We start from the raw sequence: 21801 nt of genomic DNA, 5'->3' as shown, positions 1-21801 counted from the left end.
TTTATACTTCTACTCCACGACATGTATCTTGACAGCTTTAGTTATTTTTTAAAATTAAGAATATACATTAAAAACATTTGATAAGCTTAGGGAAAAAAAACTCACAAAAAAAACAGTTGCACCACAGTTTTTCTTATTTTTACTTAAACTTTTTGAGCCTAAAGTGTCAAATTCCACTCACCACTAAAAATAAAAACAGAGGGAAATGTAACAAATAAAAAAAGAAAAATCAAAATCAACATAAAAGTGTGTGTGGCAGAATTTTGTTTTTTTTCCTCTACTTTACTTTTTATTATCTCATGAGTCCTCAGATTTATATTTGTAATAGTAAGTAGTAGTAGTAGTAATAATGTCAAAACACTTTTCAAATAAGCATTAAATGTCTTCAAAAGGCAGCAAAATAAAACAGAAAAGGCATAAAATCAACAGGTTTTATACAAAAGAAAAACAGTTGAAAGCAGGTTAAAATTCAGATTTAATCAGGAAAGGCTCTCCAATAAAAATATGTTTTAAGAAGGGATTTAAACGCGATCACAGACTCAGCCGACTGCATGTCCTCAGGCAGATCACTCCCGAGCCTCGGGGCCCTGACCAAAAACGCTCTTTCCCCTTTAGTTTTCGGCCGGACCTCAAACGCTTTCAGCAGGCGGTCTCCAATCCGAGCCAGCCTGACCCCGCTCAGCTGTAGAGATCAGATGAGATGGGCAGGCTCAAGGTGGTATGGCCGTGAACTTATCTTATGACCCCATTCTTTGGAGGGGCCCCTGACCCTTTGAGAACCACACATGAGCCAAATATATCTCCACCTTGATCACTACAAGAGTAAAATCTTGCTCAAAAACAGATGCATCAATATCAACAATCCAATAAAATGACCCATAATAACATCAAGGGACCCTGTACTTTTAGTTTTGATACTTTTAAAGGTTCAGAGTACTTATTCCACCACTGATCTGTCTGTGTTCTGACAGAATACTACAATAAGACCACAGTCAGACTTCACAGACGTCCCATGAACCAAACCAGATGAGAGCTGAGTGGGAGTGAAACAGAGCAGCTTCAGTGTCGAGGAATGGAGAGAATGGCACTTCTGTGCCCACTACTTCCTACTGATGAGTTCCCCGTCTCGCACTCTGAGACTTATTTACTCGCTCAGCGTGTCAACAACAGAGACAGCACTTCAGACGCCAGGTTAGTTCTCTGTTTTCCTCAATTGTGATTTCACAAAAGTTGTGCTTTTGATTGTAAAAAATTGTGCATAGTGCTATTTAATTGCCACATAGTGGCAATTTTTCAAAAACATAGTTTTTGAAAGTAACTTGGTACAATTATTGAAGTGCTATACCTTAGCACTACCTTACGCATATAGATGCTTTTTCTGCACTTGATTCCTCCCATTACATAGTTTATACTTCTATCTTGCTGCATTTCAGAGGAAATAATGAATGTACATTTTTACTCTGATTTACAGCTATGCTTGCTTCTTCTCAGATAGAAATTTTAAAGCGAAAACGTAAAGAATATGCTGCATTGTTAGGGTTTAACTACCCCATGTGGATAAAATTGGCTCCACCTCAAACTGCTACAACAATAAAATGCTACCTACATATTATTGCTTCAGTATTAACAGTCTAATTATATTAAATATGGTCATATCAGGCACTACTTTTTGGAAAAGCAGTACTTTTACTCTCAGAACTTGCAGACATTTCTGTGCTCTCCTTGAAGTAATATTTTAATATAGCTCTTACTTGTTATTTAGTACTTTTACATTGAGGTATTACCACTTTTTACATAAAAAAAGGATCTGACAATATGATTTCCCTTCATTTCTCCACTCCCACCAGTTGAGTCTGTCTTTCTTTTCATTTCCTCCCCTTACAACAGAATGAGTGTTTTTGACCGTCTGGCCCCTCTGATCCCTCAAGTATCTGCCTCCTCCAGACAAACAAAGGAGCATCCGTCAGTCTGTTTGTCTCCCCCTCTGTCCCTCTCTTCTCCTGTCATCAAAAAGAAAGCTATTAAAATTTCGTCATTTGATGAGAAGGGACTCGTCTATGGCGAACACGACACAAAACATACAAACACTGACAGGTAAATGAAATTCTGTTCTAGCTCAGGTTTATGTAATACAGCAAATATTTCCCAGTTGATATTTCTTTTTTTCCCTCTTGTTGCTACAGATCTTTTGTCCCAATTTGTTCCTCCAAGACATCCGGTCAGCCCTCTTGGAGTAAATCATGCCAGCATTTACAGATGAACCGCGGAGAAAAAGCCTCAACCCTCCCGAAAGCCAAGCCCAAAACATACAGCTCTCCAACTCTCCCTGCACGGCCCAGCATCTCCATTTTCCCTGCTCCAAAGCCAAATACCTCTCCCACTCTGAAACCACAGCCAAGGGATTCTCTTCATCTCAGTGATCCTTTCTCGTTACTGCACCAGCCGAAGCCAAGTGTATCTCCAACTCTTACTGTCCCAACACCCAGACTGACTCCATCTCCGACTTCCTTGGATGGCCATGGAGGCAAGCAGCCTTCTCCTGTCGCTAAAGAAAGACGTGCTCGATCCATTACCATATCCAATGCTAAAACTGAGCGCGAATACAAAAAAGACAGAGGACAGAGCTCCTCAGATGTGGCGAAGCATGAAATTCTTGATCAGGAGGTTTTACTGGACTTCACTAACCCTGCATTGAGGAGACCATGTCCCATGTCTCGACATGAGTCCCAGAGACACGCAGCCATGTCTCAGAACTCCTGCCTCTTACAAGGCAAAGTTGGTTTAAGTAAAAAAGACAATATAGCAAAAGATAAACCAAAACCTCCGCCCAGGAGTGCAGATGTTACCTCAAACCTTAAACCAAAGACAAACATCAAACAGCAACAGGGATTTCTGCCAAGTGCAATGACAGGTACACAAACATCTCTCTCAGAGTCTGACGGGATTCAGTTTGCTAATGTTGTTCAAAGAGAGTCGCAGCCGGCTTTTGATGTACCGGCTACTCAGTCAAGCCTTTACAGGAGACATATAGAGCACCCTCAGAGGAGGAATTACACATCCGGTGACCAATCATATGAACAGATGTATTCTGAGAGAAGTGCAGCTTCACTGACGACTCCCAGAATGTTGTTCTCCAGGGAGCCTTTGTTGAGACAGTCACCCAATGTTGAGACCAGGAGAAGACGATTCGACATCAGCAGTGAAACAAAAGCGGATACTTTTCTTTCTAATTTCAAGAGAAGTCAAGAAGAAAACATCACGCGCACAATTGCAGGAAATTCATCTAAACTCTGTGAACAAACTATCAAGTCTCCTCAGACACACAGACTCTGGTCAAAGGCTCAGAGTCAGACGGCACAGATGGATGTGAAGAGTGCAATAAGTCAGTCCCACTGTGTTTCAAAGGATTACAGCTGCCAGTCGAGAGACATTGATCGCAAAACAGAGTCTCCTCAGTGTGCGCACAGATTAAATCGACTTAAGACATGTCTGGTGGCACCTCAGACACAGGAGGCTTCTGTCGAGTGTGCCACTTCAAAAACGACCCTCTCCGAGCCTGATATTATCTCACACAAACATCAGTTCGATTACAAACAAAACAAAATCCACAGAGAGGTGAGCTTCAGTGGCACAGGACTGAATCAAACGGGTATTTTTGCACCCTCAGACTGTCATGGGACACCCGCAAAGCTACCAGAATATCCCTCTGGGAAATACTGCCAATTCGACACAAACAGGTTTGGCATCAGTTCAAAGGGGGTGTTTGACCTGCCGGCCCAGCAGTCCCACACAGAGCACCAGAGAGCAGACGAGACAACAACAACAGCTTCCCCTTCACTAGACCGACCAAATTACTCTGCAGCAGGCAGAGCGTTTATCATGGAGGAGCCAGAGGACCCCTATTACGTCACCATGTATTACCCGGGCTCAGTGTATGTGGGTGAGTACAGAGATAACCAAACCACTTGGAAGACTTTAAAAAGTTAACAATCCCCCAAATAATACAACTCTTTCATTTTTGTTTTTAATCTTTTTTTTTTGTTTTTTAGAGTTAAATACATTTCGGGGGGGGGGGCAGTCAGATGAGGGGGCGGTCAAAGAGGAGAGCAGAGGGATTCAAAATGTCGGCTCTTATCAGCAGAGTAACAGACATGCTGAGGAGAGACACGACAACGCTGGTTAGAAGTATCTATCAAAGTGACGACTAGTCCAGGAGGACATGCCAGCACAGTGCTCCACAGAGACAAACAAACACAGCAGAAACATGCAGAAAGGAAAGCAAAAGAAGGACGACAGGAGGGCAACTCAGAGGTAAAATGTGAGTGGTGCAATTGAGGTTCACTTCCTTTTAGAAAGTAATGTCACTAAATATAATCAAAATAACGCTAATAGCATGCAAATGCTGTGTAATAACTGCTGGTTAAATAAAAGTATACTACTGTAAATCCTGCTATCAAGGGATAGAGATTGAGAAAGAATTACCACCAAGTACATATAAGATGTTAATATCTTCCTGCCACAGGTTGTAAACTGTATGTCCAGCAGTGTTGTGTAGTCCAGTTAAGTTAATTGTCAGAGGGTTTCACACTGTAAAATCTGACAAGTTGATATTACTTAAAATAAACTTGGAAACTGATAACCTTGAAAAACGAAAGTAAATATAACTATTAATCTTAATTTATGTTATTTTTTATATATGTTTGTTAGTTTTACTCAAAATTAGATGGTGTTGTTGCTTCTTTTACTCCATTACATTTATCTTGCATTTATAGCTACAAGTCTTTAGCAACACAGTAAGCTTTTATGAGACATAATACAGTACTATATTATATGTTGGCCTATGATGTATTATTATATATAAATAATTGCTATTTTTTAATCTGCATAAGTAGCTTAATTGCCCAGTAATTCAAAAATATACAGTAAAATAGCAATGTCAGGAGTCATTCTGCCTCCACAAGGAGGCTTAAGCACAGTCTGCTGATAATATTTCCGTACAATTTTAAATGCTTTATGTATTTGTAATGGTGTATTATTACACCTTCATATACTGATACTTTTACGCGTGTAAAGGATCTGATTACTTCTCTAAGCGCTGTATTTTCACCATATCATATCATCGAATTATAATTCAATCCGAGATATCCCCTAAAAATAGTCTGTATCACTGACAGAAGGCACTGTACCAAAAAAAAGTCAATTTGATGAAAAGTTACACTGCGCGTGCGCGCTGCATCTCCCCACTCCCTCTCCTCTTGTCGCCTTGGTAACGGAAAAGGGGGGCTCGGGGCCAGAGGGAAGGAGAGGAGAGGTACCCGGACGAATCACATGACCGCTCCTCATCTTGTTATCTCTCTGTGTGGACATACACCGTTTGTTCTCGGAGTCAGAGCGACAATTGATCAGTCAGTCAGCTAAAAAGCGGATCTGCGGGTCAACTGAACGTGAATCGGTGAGTGTGACACCACATCGGCGCCGCGAGCCGCCGTTAGCTAGCGGGCTGTAGCTAGCAGCTAGCAGAGCTGCCGTTAGCCGGTAACGTTATTATCCAGCATGACTGGAGGGAGACAATGGGGGTGGAGAGGCTGTGATGGAGCTAACCTCATGTGTTGTGTTTGAACAAATAAAACATGGTTTGCTTTAATATGGAGCCGCGGTGTGCGTTAACGTTAACAAGCGCGGCCAACCGGAACAAAATAACGCGATTTTAGTCAAGTCAGGTCCGTTTGCTTTTGTAGCGCCGTATCACAATTACAAATTTCTCCTAACGGGGGGGTTTACAATCTGTAAAACATACGACACCTTAAGCCCCCTTTTCTTTGGGTAAGTATGAACTCCTCAAAGAAAACATTCAACGGTGGAAAAATCTTAGGAGGAGCAGCTAAGGAGGGATCCCTCTCCCTGTAAGAACAGACGTGCATTAGATGTCGACAGACCGACACAACAAAATTACAGTATAGATTATTCACATGATGTTATTGCATGTGATCACATTTTGAAAAGGTGGATCCAGAGGATGTCAAACAGCTTCCAGGTGTCTCCAGCCTGAGATCTCACCACTATGTGACCTGGAATGGTTATTATACAAAACATACAAGAAAGAGTAAAACTGAAGCACGTCATTTACACAGAGAGGAGAATGAAACACAGCCACAGAGGGAGGGAGAGATACAAGAGGAGATGCTCAGTCTTCTGGAGGACAGTGATCCAGATCCAACATTTTACTGTAGAAAGGAAACAGCCTTAACATCAGTAGTTGTGTTTCAGTCTTCAAAGTGTGATTTTCTTGCACAGTTAATACTGAAATAATTCTGTGGATGTGAGTGTATGTGTGATGGCAGCGAGGAGCAGGGGGCCGGGCAGAGAAAGGGGACAGAGCTGCATGAATCAAAGTGACAGCTACTTCCTCACTGACCTGTATCATCTGGATCTAACGCTGTGGATGCACTGACTTATAAAGCGTGGTAGCAGTGACTTAAAGCGTGGCAGCAGGCTGATCCATGTGTACACCCCTGCAGGGATGAGGTGATCAACCACATGCCTGTTACTGTTACCATCTGCCCCTCTGCACTGTTGCTCCACTTAAAGGATCAGTTCCCACAAATGCACAGTATTTTGTAACTCAGCTCTAGTGGTGTCAAGGCATGCATAATTTACTATCTATTTCTAAAATGTATGCTGATTTTTAAAAAAAGAGAGGTGAACATAGTTTCAGTTGTGGTGTCACTAGGAAGTACCAATGAATTTTATTATCTATTCTTTTAGCAATATGAATTAATGATTTGGTTTTTACATTTTCAGCGAGTGCCACCTCACTCCATGCCATTGTAACATCCTGAAATGTTTTGTTTTATCCAAACAAAGATATTCTGTGAATTGTCACAGTAGACAAGAAACTAGGAAAACATTCAAATTTGAGAAGCTGGAAGCTGAAAATATAGACATTTTCTTCCTAAAAATGACTCCAGTCAACTGATTAATTATCAAAGTTGTCGCTCATAAACTTTCTGTTGATCAGCTAATTGAGAAGTTGCTTGACTGTTGCAGCTTTAGTGCTCACATTATTTTAAATGTGGATATAATGACTGAGTGTGTAAAGGCAAATAATATAAGGACTAGAACAGTCTGATAAGTTCTGAAAATTACATCACTTTACAGTAATGCAGCCTATAAAACCAGAAAAAAGACAACACTTACAGTATCCAAAATCTAAGATCATGAATCTAACATCAATCTAAGATTATCTCATATCACGATATTCACGGTTTCCCTCATATTCATTTATTTGTGGTGGCCCACCACAAATAAAACATCTGCCTCCACAAATAGAATTTCTATTTTTGGAGCTGGACCGTTTAATAGGAGCGCTGTTGGAATATAAATACCAGCAGGAGCAGTAAAAGTGTAACTTAATCATTTATTCTGCTGGATCTAAAAGTTTGCAATAACTCACAACAGCTGTTCCTCTCATCCACCGATCAGATCTGATCAGATCAGCTGTAAACGGATAGACAGACCCACAAAAAATGCTGAATTTAGAGAGAGGTGACTGAATGATAAAAAAGTTGTGTCCCAATTCAGGGTCTGCATCCTTTGAAGAACCCAGCTTATGCGGTCTATGGAGGCGACTCTTTCAAAGGCTCCTCGGGACAGTCTAGCCTTCGGAGGATTTCCTGGTTGTGTCACCAGATGTTCCTGCCCTTACCCTCACGTCACAATTGATTTCTGCTGCCCAGGAGAGAGAGAGAGAGAGAGAGAGAGGAAGAAAGGAAAAACAAAAGAGAGACAAACAAAAGAAAACTTACATTTAAAAATGAAATTGATTCGCCAATCACTGTCTCCGCTCTGTGCCACCATGATGTAAAGTATTTCCGAATGCTGAACAGGGGCGCGCAAAGGATATTGGGATATGGAAGGCCGTGAAGGATAATAGCAGTGTATCCTCCAAAATGACGGAAAAGAAGGCTGCATTTGAAGGAGCCATCGAATTAGGACTGCCTTCACGCGGCGTTGTGACGTAATCAGCCTTCAAATGCAGCCTCCAAAGGATGCAGACCCTGAATTGGGACACAGCTAACATGACACACATTTAAGTCATCAGCAACTGCGACACATACACTCTAATTCTGTGGAAAACACTGATATTGATATAATATCGATATACTGCCCAGTCCTACTTCAAACATATCTTTTCCACTGTATTTATTGTAGACCGGTGAGATCTGGCCAATCCCAAATTCACTCAGGTTCAACAGCAACATCTGTTTTTACAAACAGATACTGTATCTTAAAATCAAAACTCACTGAGTGGACATATATGTACATGAAAGTAATTTGTAATATAAGTAATCTGTTGTTTAAGTGATTTGGGTGAACTAACCCTTTAAGACGTAAGAACCCATTTCTTTAATGTAGAGCAAGTTAAAGGGAGGAGGCCTCAGCTCGCTCTACTGGCCTACTTCTTGATGTGGCAGTATTTTCTGTTGATGACAAATTATATGTTTTATCCTCCTCTCTTTTTTTTTTGTAGACATGTCAGACGTAGTTCCTCCAGAAGTGAGACCCAAACCAGCCGTCCCTGCCAAACCCCCAAATGTGGGGGGTCCTTCCCCCTCCAACCCCTTCCCGCCCCAGGGCACAGGTATGGGAGGAGGAGGCGGCGGTGTTTCAGCTCCTCCTCCAAGTGCCATTCCAGTGCCCATCGGGAGTCACGGCCCAGGCCATGCTGTGAGTCATAATTTGGGCCATGGTGTGGGGCATGCTGCAAGCCACGCTGCGAGCCATGCTGCGAGCCATGCTGCGAGTCATGTTGGAGGTCACACTGCGGCACACAATGGAGGTCATGCAGGCTCCCACAGCTCCGGCGGTGGATCCACTCTGCTGGGGTACATTGGAATTGACACCATCATTGAGCAGATGAGGAAGAAGACCATGAAGACGGGCTTTGACTTTAATATCATGGTGGTCGGTAAGTCACAGAATTAGTATATACTATATATGTGTGTGTGTGTGTGTGTGTGTGTGTGTGTGTGTTCTTTTTACGATTGTTGTTCTCTTACATGTGAGTCTCAGGACTTTTTTTTTTTTTTTAATATGGTAACCACATCTGGATTTTATAGCAAGAAGGGCAGCTTAGGCAGTATTGGTTGGTAGTGTGTGTTAAAATGCATTTGTCGTTTGTGGCCATGAATGATATTGTTTGGATCTCCAGTGCAAATTGTGATGTAATATGGCACCCTTTCTTATTATCAAAATGTCAGTCAAATCATGTAAATCTTTGAAAAAAAAATCCTTCGCATTATTTGTTTTTTTTCTTTAATCTGTTTATTTTGTGTCTTTTAAATGACTTTTATTATTATTGTTATTATTATTATTATTATTATTATTATTATTATTATAACTCGTGCCATGGGGTAGAGGGTGGTTTGTGGAGGGTAGGCTTGAGTGGGTAGAGGAAAGTGGGCATAATTGTATAATGAACTGTCATCTGCTGTCTATTTCTGTAATATCAAATAAAACACACACAAAAAAAGATTTTTGTTCTCAGAGAACAGCAAAGCAATATAAATTTCTCTCTTTTTCTATACATTTCCGTCCTCTGCAGCCTTACATTTTTCTCCCTCCCTCTCGTGTCAGGTCACAGTGGTCTCGGAAAATCAACTCTGGTGAACACCCTATTCAAGTCCCAGGTGAGCAGGAGGAGCGCAGGATGGGGCCGTGATGAGAAGATCCCCAAAACTGTGGAGATCAAAGCGATGTCTCATGGTGAGTACAGGGAGAGAGAAGCTTCTGTTCTTTCTCTAGAGCCAGACATTTTTAGCAGCATTTAATTTGACAGAGAAAATTAACGATCTTTGACCGTGTTCTTAAAAGTACCACGTAGCCTACTTACAGTCCATCAGTGCACGCTGGAAGCTGCCAAGTGAGCTTCTCATTTATTCGAGTTGAGCTACGGACGCGCTGGCCAACTTCTGTGTCTTCTGCAGTTACTTTGTGCGAGAGGCTTTGATGATTTGTTTACTGTGACGGCACATTTACTGTCACAGCTGGTGGTTCCCTCAGAGTTCAGGGGAATTAATTTTTCCCTCTGGATACATTGCTTTGGAATATTATACTATACATCACAAAAAATCCTGCCCAGCTTGTGTCTGTTTTGAGGAGTTAGCTTTACCAACAAAGTAGGATGAAAGTTATGAATTCATATGCCTGTTAGAATATAAGCATCAATAAATGGATTAGGCTGAAACAGGGATGCACCAATGTTAAAATGACAGTTTGGCCAGGAAAACAGATAAATCCAGGAAAACAAAATAACGTGATTTTAGTCAAGTCAGGTCCATTTGCTTTTCTGCCAGGAAAACAAATAAATCGTTATTGTCAGAAAAAAATAACTACTCTTTAAAAGATATTCAGACCTTCATTACTTTATCTTTGAATGAGCACAATACGAACCTTTAATATATTCTATGTTTACATGAAAAAAAAACTTTTTTGTTGAAAAAAGGAACCGCTATAAAAGCCTTTTTACTACATGTAATATATGGTCACTCCCTCTAATTTGTTGTTGTTGCTGTTGTTGTTACATATTTTCCTTCAAACAGCTGTATTTATTCAAGTTTCTCTCACACATCATGAAAATATTACAATTTACCTTCACCCAATACTGTTTTTTACTAAAGAAAGCTTGAATGCATCATAATTTAACATAATGCAAACCCTTAGTGTTAGTTCTGGCCACTGACTGCTAACAGCTAATGTTATTGTGAGTTCACCACATCATTTCGTCCTGCGTCCTGCGTCCTGCGCTACGGAGCAAATCTGTGTGTCCCAGGATAGCGAAGGCAATACCTTCCCTACTCTGCCTCTGACTGGCTAGTACTTGTTGCCTTTGACTGGTGAGGTTTAGGAAAGAGGAGTTGGATCGTTCAGGGTCAGAATGTGATGATAAGCCAATCGGAGGCAGAGTAGGGCGGATGATGCCTTCACCATCCTAGGAGATGCAAATTTGCTCCAGGAAACAATCTCTGTTGGTCCCAAACGCTTTTTCTAGGGGAGCCGTTAGTGACACTGACATCAGTGAATATTACCTAATTTACAGATAGGCCAATGACAGTCAAAAAGGTTAATATTGACCAATATCAATGTTCAGTTGATAAATTGGTGCATCTGTAGGCTGAAATTTGGTGGACAGATTGTTGTTCAAGGATCAGCTCACTAGATTTTTGTGATAATCTGTGTTTGGGACTTCTGCTGTTACTCAATTTTCTGATCAATGTGCCAGCATGAGCTCAAAGTCTATTGTGTCCATGATATAAAGTGGGTTTTGTTTAAATGTGGTTAGTCAGGAAAGGCAACCAAATCAATAGTGTCAAGGCAGGGAGGCATAGTGTCTAAAAAAGCAAGTAATGTGACTTAAACATCATGAAAATTGTTTTTTAGTCATCGGCAAGAACAGATTGTTCTTGAGATGTCTTTTAGACAGCTTTCAATTGACACATATTCATGGATCCTTGGAGTGAGGTCCTTAACTGTGAGGATTTTCAAAGTGTTTTTCTGTCTCGCCAGGCCTGTGTGGACAGACTTGTTGATCTTAAGCCTGGATAATGTTTGTTCACACGCATACTACAGAACTACTTTTCGTTTTCATTTGACTTTTGTTTGACAGACTGTGCTTTTGGAATGGTCTCTTTTTTGTCTCACACATCCTGTCATCCTGCTGGACGTTACACAATGTCCCAAATTTTTCCACCTTCTCAGGGTGCAGACTTCAGCTATCAAGCAGTCCACGTTTGTCTGACATTTTCATTATAATATTAAGACATCTCGAACGAGACACACAGGCTTTGCAGTTGGAAAATAAAATCTACTTTCATAAGTAGATGAGGTGTGATTTAGGCTTTCTTACTTTGCCTATCACAAGTTAGACAGTTGCATAAGACTAAAGATGCCCTTAAAAGTTTTCTACCATAACACCAGACAGTCTCTGAACTGAGAGCTGTGTTTCCATGGCAACACTGAATGACCCCTGCTGACAAACGACACAAAGAGGTAAACATGGCTCAATTTGTGGCTCGCTAACAATGTTGTAGAGCGAGGAGTTAGACTTGTTTCGCTCATCACTGAGTCTTTCTCATAAAACATTCATGTTGTGATGTTCATCCACAACGCACCAGCTTTCTGCTGCTGGAATAAACCCAACTGTGCAGGACGAATCAGCCATGATTTTGGTTTGAAAAGAGTCGCAATTAACCTGAGTACAGAGCTGATTGCTCCTATTTCAAACCACTATGTGTTGTATTTGAAAATATCCCGACTTTGACACCCGTCCCCCAGTGTTAGCATCAAATCAGTCACTGGCAGACAGCTCCACATGCTGTTTATGAAATCAGACGGGGACTCTTCACTATGAAGCATTCTGTAGTACTGTTTTCATTACGGCATCTAGGACCAGAAGAAACTGAACTCTTCCACATCCTTGATGGTTTAACAGCACCAGGGAAAAAATGGAGAAATGCCAAACCCTTGGAAAGAGCTCAGTGTTTGGTTGCTACGGTTTTAGGACATGATCATGCACACATCGCCTCTGGTCGACAGTGACCTGACAACATTACGCTCTTGCCAGAGAGAGACGTTGCCAGAGAGACACAGCCGACATGTTAAAAATATCTCAATGAGATCGTTTATACTTTGCTTGCTGTCTTTCAAGCTTGAATGCTGTTTCTGTGCACACATCAAGACTAGTTGCTTAAAATTGATTTTGCACACACAAAGCTACAGCTGTGGTTTATGTTTGTCTTTTCTTCATTTTTGTGTGTGTGTTTTTTTTTTAAGTTCTTGAGGAGGGTGGTGTGAAGATGAAGCTGACAGTTGTCGACACGCCAGGTTTCGGAGACCAAATTAACAACGACAACTGGTGGGTTTTCCAACTTGTGCATGATTAAAGTCTCATAAATGTCATCATTACTGCCTCAACTTAGCAAGATCTGTTTTTATGCCTCTATGTCGGCGATAGCCCTGGTTGGAGGCATGCTGCTGTGTTGTCTGTCCTTCCATCCCATCCTCCTAAACATGATATTTCAAGAAGGCCTTGAGAGGATTTCTTTTTGGCACAAATGTCCACTTGGACTCGAAGATGAACTGATTAGATTTTGGTGGTCTTAGTTAAAAGGTCACTGTGACCTGATCTTTCTGATTCTCGTGAACATGATAGATATATATATATATCACCTTTCAGGAAGAGCCCATTAGCTCACCTGGTAGAGCAGGCGCACCATGTACAACGTCTATGTCCTGCATGTCATCCCCTCTTTCTCCAACTATCACGCTATAGCAATCCTAACAAGTTAAGGCAAAAAGCCCCAAAAATAATCTTTAAAAAAAAAAAAAGAAAAAAATCTTTTAGGATCTTTTTTCAAATTTGGCTCAACGTCCACTGGGACTCTAACATGAACTGATTAGAGTTTGTTGGTCTGATATCACTGTGACCTCACATCTGTCGAACTCTCATGAACGCAATATCTAAAGAGGGCCTTGAGTGCACTTATTCAAATTTGGCATAAACATCCATTTGAACTCAAGAATAAACTGATGGATCTGGTTGTTCAAAGGTCAAGGTGACTGTGACCTCACAAAACATGTTTTTGACTCAAGAATTCATACACTAGTTATGACAACATTTCACACAAAAGTTGATGACATAATGTTCTGCAAAAACACTTTTCTGGCCATTACTCAACGTCACATCTCAGGAACAGAAGGGGAGACATCGATTCTGAACTGGCACTAAACTCGATTGTCCGCCTTGAAGCTGTGCTGATTGTATAGATCTTCTGTGCTGCTGGGGGGAACATGTGTGTGACGCATTCGTGTTTTCACAGACATGAATATAAACTGTAAGCTCAGCTTGACTGGTGTGCGAAGGCATACAAGTTAGTAATTCTAGTTCACTTGTCACCTTACAAAATGCAACAATGCATTTACTTCCTGTATGGTTCTCCTCAGGTTAAGTCTTCTTTTCCTCCTTCTCTTTTCTTGCTCAAGTAATCGTTTTCTCTCGAGCTGACCTCTTGTGTCATATCCACAGCTGGGAGCCAATTTCCAAGTACATCAATGAGCAGTATGAGAAGTTCCTGAAGGAGGAGGTCAACATCACCAGAAAGAAGCGCATCCCCGACACCAGGGTGCACTGCTGTCTCTATTTCATCTCCCCAACTGGACACTCGTGAGTTCAACTTTGTCAGAACTAGAGACAAGTAAAAGGAGGTATCTGGTCTAAAAAGCGTTGTTTGTAATCTGTTGGCAGAGAGAGCAGCGTACATACGGCGTAACAGCATTCGTGTCCCTTTATCCAAAAACATTTCATTTTAGATTAACAAAGCCTTAAATCAAGAGAGCTACTTTATATTGCAGACAACACTCTCTTCTCTGAACAACTCACAATTAGCTGCCGCTGACAACTGTGAAATTGCTCTTTAATGGATAAACGGATACAGTCTTTTGTGTATTACAGCCAGTGTATCCCATCCTTCTTAGCCGGGGTAATTGAGAGCGACAGGGTGTTTTGTGTGCAGGCGAACAAGAACTGGGACACAAGCTTTGTCCAATGATAAGCCCACTTTTCAAATAGCATCCACACTGTAAGTCTTTTGTGAGCGCTACAAGACTGGGGAAAGGTAATGAGACGTATGAAACATGACAAATAAAACCCCCGTGCCTCCCTCTGCTGTTTGTTATCCTGACCCTCTTTTCACTGTCGCATGCGAGCCTCCTGCAGAATCACAGCTCCTGAGTCTACTTACTCACTCTCCTTCTTTGTCTTTTCTGCTCTCTTTCTGTCCGTCCCAGTCTTCGGCAATTAGACATCGAGTTCATGAAGCGCTTGAGTCACTCGGTCAACATTATTCCTGTCATTGCAAAGGCGGACACAATGACCATTGAGGAGAGACAGGAGTTCAAACAGCGGGTGAGTTTCACCAATGATGATCCCACTAAAGGTAGACGTAATGGATGTAACGGTATATGTTTATATGTCAGTGTCGATGTCAGTAGTTATCAAAACAATGTATTTGAGGCATTTTACATCATTTGCTCTCAACAGAGACAAATTTATATGTCCTCTTAAAAATATCCTGTTTCGTGCATGTTTTGGTCTATAAAGCTGCTCGTATCAATATTTTTTTTAAAAAACAGATCAGATAACTATGTGTAATGTGAATGAGACATGCTGCTGGGGGTAAATTTACACCTCCCAAAACAGAGACAAATGCAATCAAACAAATAGTAATGTATCAAGCAATGTATGAATAGAATTCACTCCCTACATGCATCAAGCAAAGAACCAGTAAAATGCAAGTCAGTGTTGGTGAAATGGCATCTGCTGAAAAAAATACAACAAATTAGAAGAACCAATTAAGTTCTGAAAAAGGGAAATGTGTTTGATGAACTGATGTGCCTGCAAAGGGTTGATTTTGATTTATATTATCATAATTAAAATTATATATTAATTATTATTATTTTTGTTTCTTTTATAAGTTGTTCTGGTTATTATCATTACATCTATTTCATAATTTTATTTTGTTTTTTCTATTTTGTTTTCCTTTTTTTTTGTCTTTTTTTGTATTTTTATTTATTTTTTTTTTTTACCGTTATCTGTTATGTACGGTATATGTTATACACTGTAAATGTTATGAATATGTACTGGACCCCATAAAGAGTAGTGGCAGCTATGCTGCAGCTAATGAGGATCCTAAATAGAAACTAAATAGGAATGCTCATAGTGACAAACCAACAAAGACTCATCACTCAGCCCTTCAGTTCCAGTCAGCATAAACAGTGGCAACATCTACTGTTTTACACGGCCTATGGGATTTAAGGTTTAAGGTTTTTTTTTTTTTGGTTAAGTCTCTCTGCTCTCATGTGCCGTTTTTGGCTGCAGCAGGCAGCTGATTTCAGTGAAAGATTTCTGATAAACCCGCTGTACATTAACTGTTCCTCACCAAACTGCAGACAGACACAATTAGTGACCAGCTGGTAAACACTGAGCATTTAGCAGCTACAGAGCCAGATATTTCCCTGAGGAGTTGGTACAGACAAAAAAAATGAAAAAAGAAGAGTGCATGTCACATTCATCATGTGACTAAAAGCACAAATGAATGCCAATGTTGTCTAATTCTGCTGGATGCATAAAAAAAAGCTGTTTGCTAACAATTTTGATGTATCCATTTTACAGGGTAGTAATTTGTCAACGTTGTGTTTAGAGCTTGTTTTTTCTGCCTCTAAGTGGCCAAAAAATTCTAATGCATGATTTAATTTTTTTCTTAAAAGTTCTATATGTAATCCTTGTTATTGATGCCAGTGATGGCCATTACTGGAAGTGCAGTCAGCACTCTGTTACTTGCACTCGTCCTTCATATGCACTAGAACTGCAGTTAACAATTATTTTTATTGCAGATTATTCCATCGATTATTTTCTGGATTAATCAATTAGTTGTTTGGTCTATAAAATATCAACAATGGTGAAAAATGTCATATTTAAATGATTTAATAATCCTGTAAGCCAATATTGGACAATAGCCTTTTTTATACTATAAATAACAATGTCTGTATCGGTATCAGTATTATAAATACCAGTGTCAATATCATTATTATAAGAAACAGTGTTTGTAATAGTGTCAGTATTTGTATCAGTATTATCACTATTATAAATACCAGTATTAGTGTCAGTATTATCAATATTATACAAACCAGTGTTTGTATTAGTATCAGTATTATCAGTACCATAAATACTAGTGTTTGCTTTATTATCAGTGTTTGTATCAGTCTCCAGACTTTAGATCCCACAGCCTCTCCAGAGTGTACATGAGTGACTTAAAGACAGTGCTCAGATGAGACGTGTCACTGATGTGTGCTGTCTCCTGACATTGGTTTGTGCTGTAGGTAAGGAAGGAGCTGGAGATGGGCGGCATTGAGTTTTACCCGCAGAAAGAATTTGATGAGGACATGGAGGACAAGAGCGACAATGACAAGATCAGAGTAAGTGGCTCTATTCTTTCCTCCACACACATTTGTCCAATGAGTCTTTCTAACCTCCCCTCTCTACCCAGCTCGACCCGCTGTCTCCCTCATACACTCACACACTGCTTCCTCCAAACAGAATGCCAGGGCGCTGGGGCCGTGTATTTGTTTCGTCTCATAAAGCTTGTGCAGCCCTCTTCGGTACACTGACCCATGTTGAAATGTCTGTGTCCATAGGAGACGATGCCCTTTGCTGTGGTGGGCAGCGACAAAGAATATCAAGTGAATGGCAAACGAGTTCTGGGGAGGAAGACAGCGTGGGGCATCGTAGAAGGTGGCCTTTTTTAATAAGTAACATTTACATTCATAATATATAGAAAAGATGGTGATGGTGACAGGAACAGGACGAGATATGACATTTAATATTGTCCATTTTTATTGCAGTTGAAAATCCAAACCATTGTGAGTTTGCCCTGCTGAGAGATTTCGTGATCAGGTAAAATAGTCTTTTAAATGTATTATTAAAATCCCACTGTGATGCAATAAACTGGATTTAAAGAGCATTGAGAAATAAAAGGATATACCATACTGGGAAACTTAATCAGTGCTATTATTTTAGCAACATGAATAATGGGTTAAAAAAATGCAGCTAATATTAATTGTTATTATGGAGTAATCTGCAGATTAATCAGGATGTCTACAGGTATCAGACACTTAGATTTAATGCTTTTTAAAGACCTTTTCATGGTAATTTTTCATGGTGATTTTTTAACAAATCATTTTTTTCTACATAGCACATTCTGATGTCTCTGTTCTGCAATATAGTGGAAGGGTTACTGTACATTTACGCCTAAAAGCATGGACAACACACCCCCACTTACCCCCGTTATGCTGTGAGGTTAAAATACCCGAGATATGGGCATTTCTATCTTGCGATGGTGATGTCTTTTAGAGCCGGATTCGGCGCAGAAGGGATATGTGAGATGGGGGAGTTCCCGCCAAAATACCCGTCCAAGCAGCCCCATTGAATGCAAGTGCATGGATTGGCTGTCACAGCTGTCAGTCATGGTGGAAAATCCCGTCTCTGTGTAATTTAATAACTCATTAAAACCGAACTCATCATAGAACACACATTTGAACAAACATGAGGGTGATGAGGGTGTGACAGAAACCATCTTTGGGAGAATTTTATTTGGCATGTACTAGTTTTTAGTTTGGCCCCTTTACTAACATGGAGGGGTGGGCTTTATGACCTATACTGCAGTCAGCCACCAGGGGGCAATCAAGATTGAATTTTTGGGGATTGACTCCTTCTTGGAGACAGCCTCAAGTGGCCATTAGAGGAAGGTGCTATTGGGTGTAAACATGTGAAAAGTCCGGTTAGTGAGGTCCAGGAACCAGCGCTATTTCAGCCTCCTATGCAACTGCACAAAATGTTGCCTCATTTGTGATGGCTCACAAAGGCAAAAAACTTTAAGTTTTTGAACATCTTCAACATGGAAGGAGTTTTAGAAAAGATCCTTTTTCAGTAACATTTTAGAAAATACCTGTGTATATTTTTTAAAAAAACACAATAACTCTGACGCCTAGATATATAAATAACTAGTAACATGTCCCACTGTGTGTTCCTGTATCTGTTTTCCTCAGGTCTCACCTCCAGGATCTGAAGGAGGTCACTCACAACATTCATTATGAAACCTATCGTGCCAAGAGACTGAACGAGAACGGAGGTCTTCACCCCATATCCTCCAATGACACCCAAGAAAGCAACCTGTAGTCAGTTCAGTGAGAAGGAGACTAAAAACAGTGCAATGAAGCTGGTAGATGAATCCACAGAATATTATTATTATCGTCACCGCGGCATCGCTGCATGCTTGGAAACAATTATATCTGTAAATTCAGTCATTTAAACATTTCATTTTTTTCTGATCGTTAACTCCATCCATTGTCTCCTACACTTTATTCCTGACAGACACATATCAAACACATCTGGTTTCATTTCACAGTAATTCCTGTGAATATTTGAATGAAAGGAAAGTCCAAAACAGATAACTTAGTGCCATTATTAAGCTGACAATTTATCGACTGCCAATACCTTGTTGTATCATCGAGCGGGTAGAGTAAGATAAGAAAGTGCCACATTCTTAGGCTTTGTGAATAAGAGGCAAATTTTTAAGTTTTAGTGTTGTGTAGCAACTGATGTCTGAATTCAGACAAATAAAATTATTGATTTGATTTGCAAGATACTAAAATCAATTCTTGCGCAGTAGCAATGCATGAGACAGTTCTGCAGTTGACTCAGTACAAATTGCTTTTTAAGTTTCTCATCAGCAACTGCTCTACCAAGAGAGAATCCTCATGGCTTTACTGTCAGGAGGGCTTAACAAACACTGCAAGCTGTGCTGTCTTCTTCCATACCCACCCTCACTGAGAAAACAAATGAAATTGCTCTAATGTTCTCCCACCCTGTTCACATCTCATTTTCCATTTAAAAATAGTTTGCGTGCACAGACCTGCATACTAAAACGGGAGAAAGCTGCAACATCAGTCACATATTGAATATAATTCTGTGGGCGGCAGTGTGTGTGTGTGTGTGTGTGTGTAATTGACTGTTACTGTGCACACTGCAGATTCTGTGACTCCATGATTCACCGTAATCGTGCACACAGACTGAACACTGTGGGACGACGACGCTCGGCATGCTTTGTTCCACCACAGTGGGTTTGGAGGGAAGAAATGTGCTCCATTGCATTTGTGCCCATCTGCATTAGCTGTGCATGCTCTTGCATTGAGGATAATTCTAAAACAGATCAGTGGTTTTAATAAATATTGCATATGCTTTCTGGACTCAGACATATGACATATTTTGACTGCTAATTGGACAATATGCATTCAACTTAAATTTTAATCTAAAAGCCTGCAGCATGTAGTTTACGCTGCGTTACTTTATAGAAATAAAGGCTAAGCATGGCCAATAATGTTGTAAAAAAAAAATCAAATTTCATACACAAGCTCAGTCAGCTGGAGTAATTCATACATAGTGGGAACCAGTCTTTGAAAATGACTGCCCTTTGCTCATGTTTTTTGTTAGGCACTGTAAATTTAATGCATTTTCTCTCACTGTGCCCACTGGCCATTCCTTAAAATAATATTTTCTGACCCAAAAGAAATTTGACCAAGGGTGTAATCACCATACCTTAAAATAGATGAACAGAAAACCTTTTTAAAGATTCTTTGATGTGTTGTACAAAGTTTTTGTGAACATAACAGAACGCTGATGTGGTGAGCAGTATTTGTGTTAATAACATTTTAAATTGAAGTTTGCATGTTCACCACTTGGGGGCAGCACTCTGCCATGTATTAGCAGTGACTTGGTAGAGCAAGACAAATCCCCGGCTTCAGGTCCTCTGTCATTTGGACAGCTGAGATTTTCAGCTAAATTTTTACACAGTCCACTCTTATTTGCTGATGAAGTTTACAGAGTTTGATTCCTCCACTCTTGCCACTAATATATCTTTCGAATTCAAGTTTACAAGAAGCTTTAATTATATTACCCCAATGGTATGCACTCTAAGTGTTGGTGTAATTATTCCCAATCAGTTTGATTTATTTAGTCGTAAACATGTTTACCAAGTCTTCTTCAGGAACTCAAGATTTATACTGTTCTGCCATGCAGTGTCTGCAGTCGAGCACAAATATGCCAAAACTACAAGTAATTCAGTTTTTTCAATATGTATCAATCTTTTTTGTTTTAAGTGGAATTATCATTTTATACAATCATACTCGTCTGTGCGATTTTGATATGAAATGTGACGTCTACAAGAAACTGATGATAGTTGTCTGTGATTGTAGTGCAGTCAAAGGTTTTCAAGCAGAAATTTGAATTTATGTGTGCATGCTTGTGTTCATATTGCCTGATTGCTTACTGCCAATCAGATCACACATCACTGCAACTTTACATCAACTTATCAACTACTTCTGAATGTGTGATGTGTTCATTAAATCGCTATTTCATGGGGTAAAAACACTGCTGTCCTAACTCCTGCAACTAAATTGACAGCCCACTATCTACATATCACTCATCCCCCTGAATCAATATGACTTCACAATGTATTATATTTATTTAATAACCACTTTCTCAACGTTGCTGTGACACATTGAGATATAATTTTCAGTGTTATATTGAGTTATTTATACATTAATGTGTTATTGTAATTTATTCTTTATTTAATAAAAGCACATTCCCATGTTTTTTTGAAAGAGCTGTTGTCATTAATGTCTCAATAACGAATACAAAATATTGTTAAATATTATATTATAAATATTTATACCCTCAAAATGCTCAAATTAATATTTGTGTTTATATAATCGGGAAACTTGCCTGGTCCTGAATAAAAGAAAGAGATCACTGACATAAGCATAGACTTCAGAACGAATCGATAAAAGAACCTATTCTCAATAACAGCAAATCAGTTATAATCATTTCCCAAAAGTTTCTTGGCACATACATAGCCTTGAATGGGACCTCACTGCCAACCACCAAATGTGAATATCTTTTCTTGTTAAATGGGAGGTGGAGCAGAATCAGCTAGATATAGTTGGACTCACCTCTATGCATAGCATGAATTCTGAAACCAAACTCCTGGAAAGGGGTTGGACTCTTACCTTTTCCACAGTTCCCCAGGGTGAGAGGCGCTGGGTGGGTGTGGGGATACTCAAGAGCCCACCTGCTGTGCGCCAATGTGTTGGGGTTCTCCCTGGGGAATAAGAGGGTCAATAAAGAAGAGA

The 21801-nt window shown here is 40.0% G+C and overlaps 1 protein-coding gene across 4 annotated transcripts; it reads left to right on the top strand.

Annotated features, from left to right (window-relative positions):
• Positions 1-1887: 1887 nt before the first annotated feature.
• septin3 (septin 3) lies at positions 1888-21262 on the top strand. Of its 4 annotated transcripts, XM_042485725.2 has the most exons (11): positions 1888-2094; positions 2184-3940; positions 8531-8968; positions 9637-9765; positions 12832-12913; positions 14084-14221; positions 14845-14962; positions 16936-17031; positions 17251-17347; positions 17458-17509; positions 18661-21262. In XM_042485725.2, exons 1-11 carry the CDS (start codon positions 1889-1891, stop codon positions 18788-18790), a joined length of 3243 nt encoding a protein of 1080 aa, XP_042341659.2. In that variant the 5' UTR covers position 1888; the 3' UTR covers positions 18791-21262. The 4 variants fall into 4 exon arrangements, with proteins under 4 accessions (XP_042341659.2, XP_042341661.1, XP_042341663.1 ...); XM_042485727.2 differs by lacking the exons at positions 1888-2094; positions 2184-3940 and adding an exon at positions 4165-4318; XM_042485729.2 differs by lacking the exons at positions 1888-2094; positions 2184-3940 and adding an exon at positions 4176-4311.
• Positions 21263-21801: the final 539 nt, after the last annotated feature.

This window comes from Plectropomus leopardus, chromosome 3 (assembly GCF_026936395.1).
Source record: "Plectropomus leopardus strain MGB_pleo_1.0 chromosome 3, ASM2693639v1, whole genome shotgun sequence".
NCBI classification, from domain to species: Eukaryota; Metazoa; Chordata; class Actinopteri; order Perciformes; family Serranidae; genus Plectropomus; species Plectropomus leopardus.
Note: the sequence above shows the minus strand (reverse complement) of the source record. Positions and strands in the feature narration are given on the sequence as shown.

Excerpts from the sequence above, each read along its gene's own strand:
- septin3 (XM_042485725.2), top strand. The coding sequence starts at position 1,889 with ATGAGTGTTTTTGACCGTCTGGCCCCTCTGATCCCTCAAGTATCTGCC. Across the intron at positions 8,969-9,636 it reads CTTTAATATCATGGTGGTCG|GTCACAGTGGTCTCGGAAAA; the intron begins GTAAGTCACAGA and ends CTCTCGTGTCAG. Across the intron at positions 17,032-17,250 it reads GCGACAATGACAAGATCAGA|GAGACGATGCCCTTTGCTGT; the intron begins GTAAGTGGCTCT and ends CTGTGTCCATAG.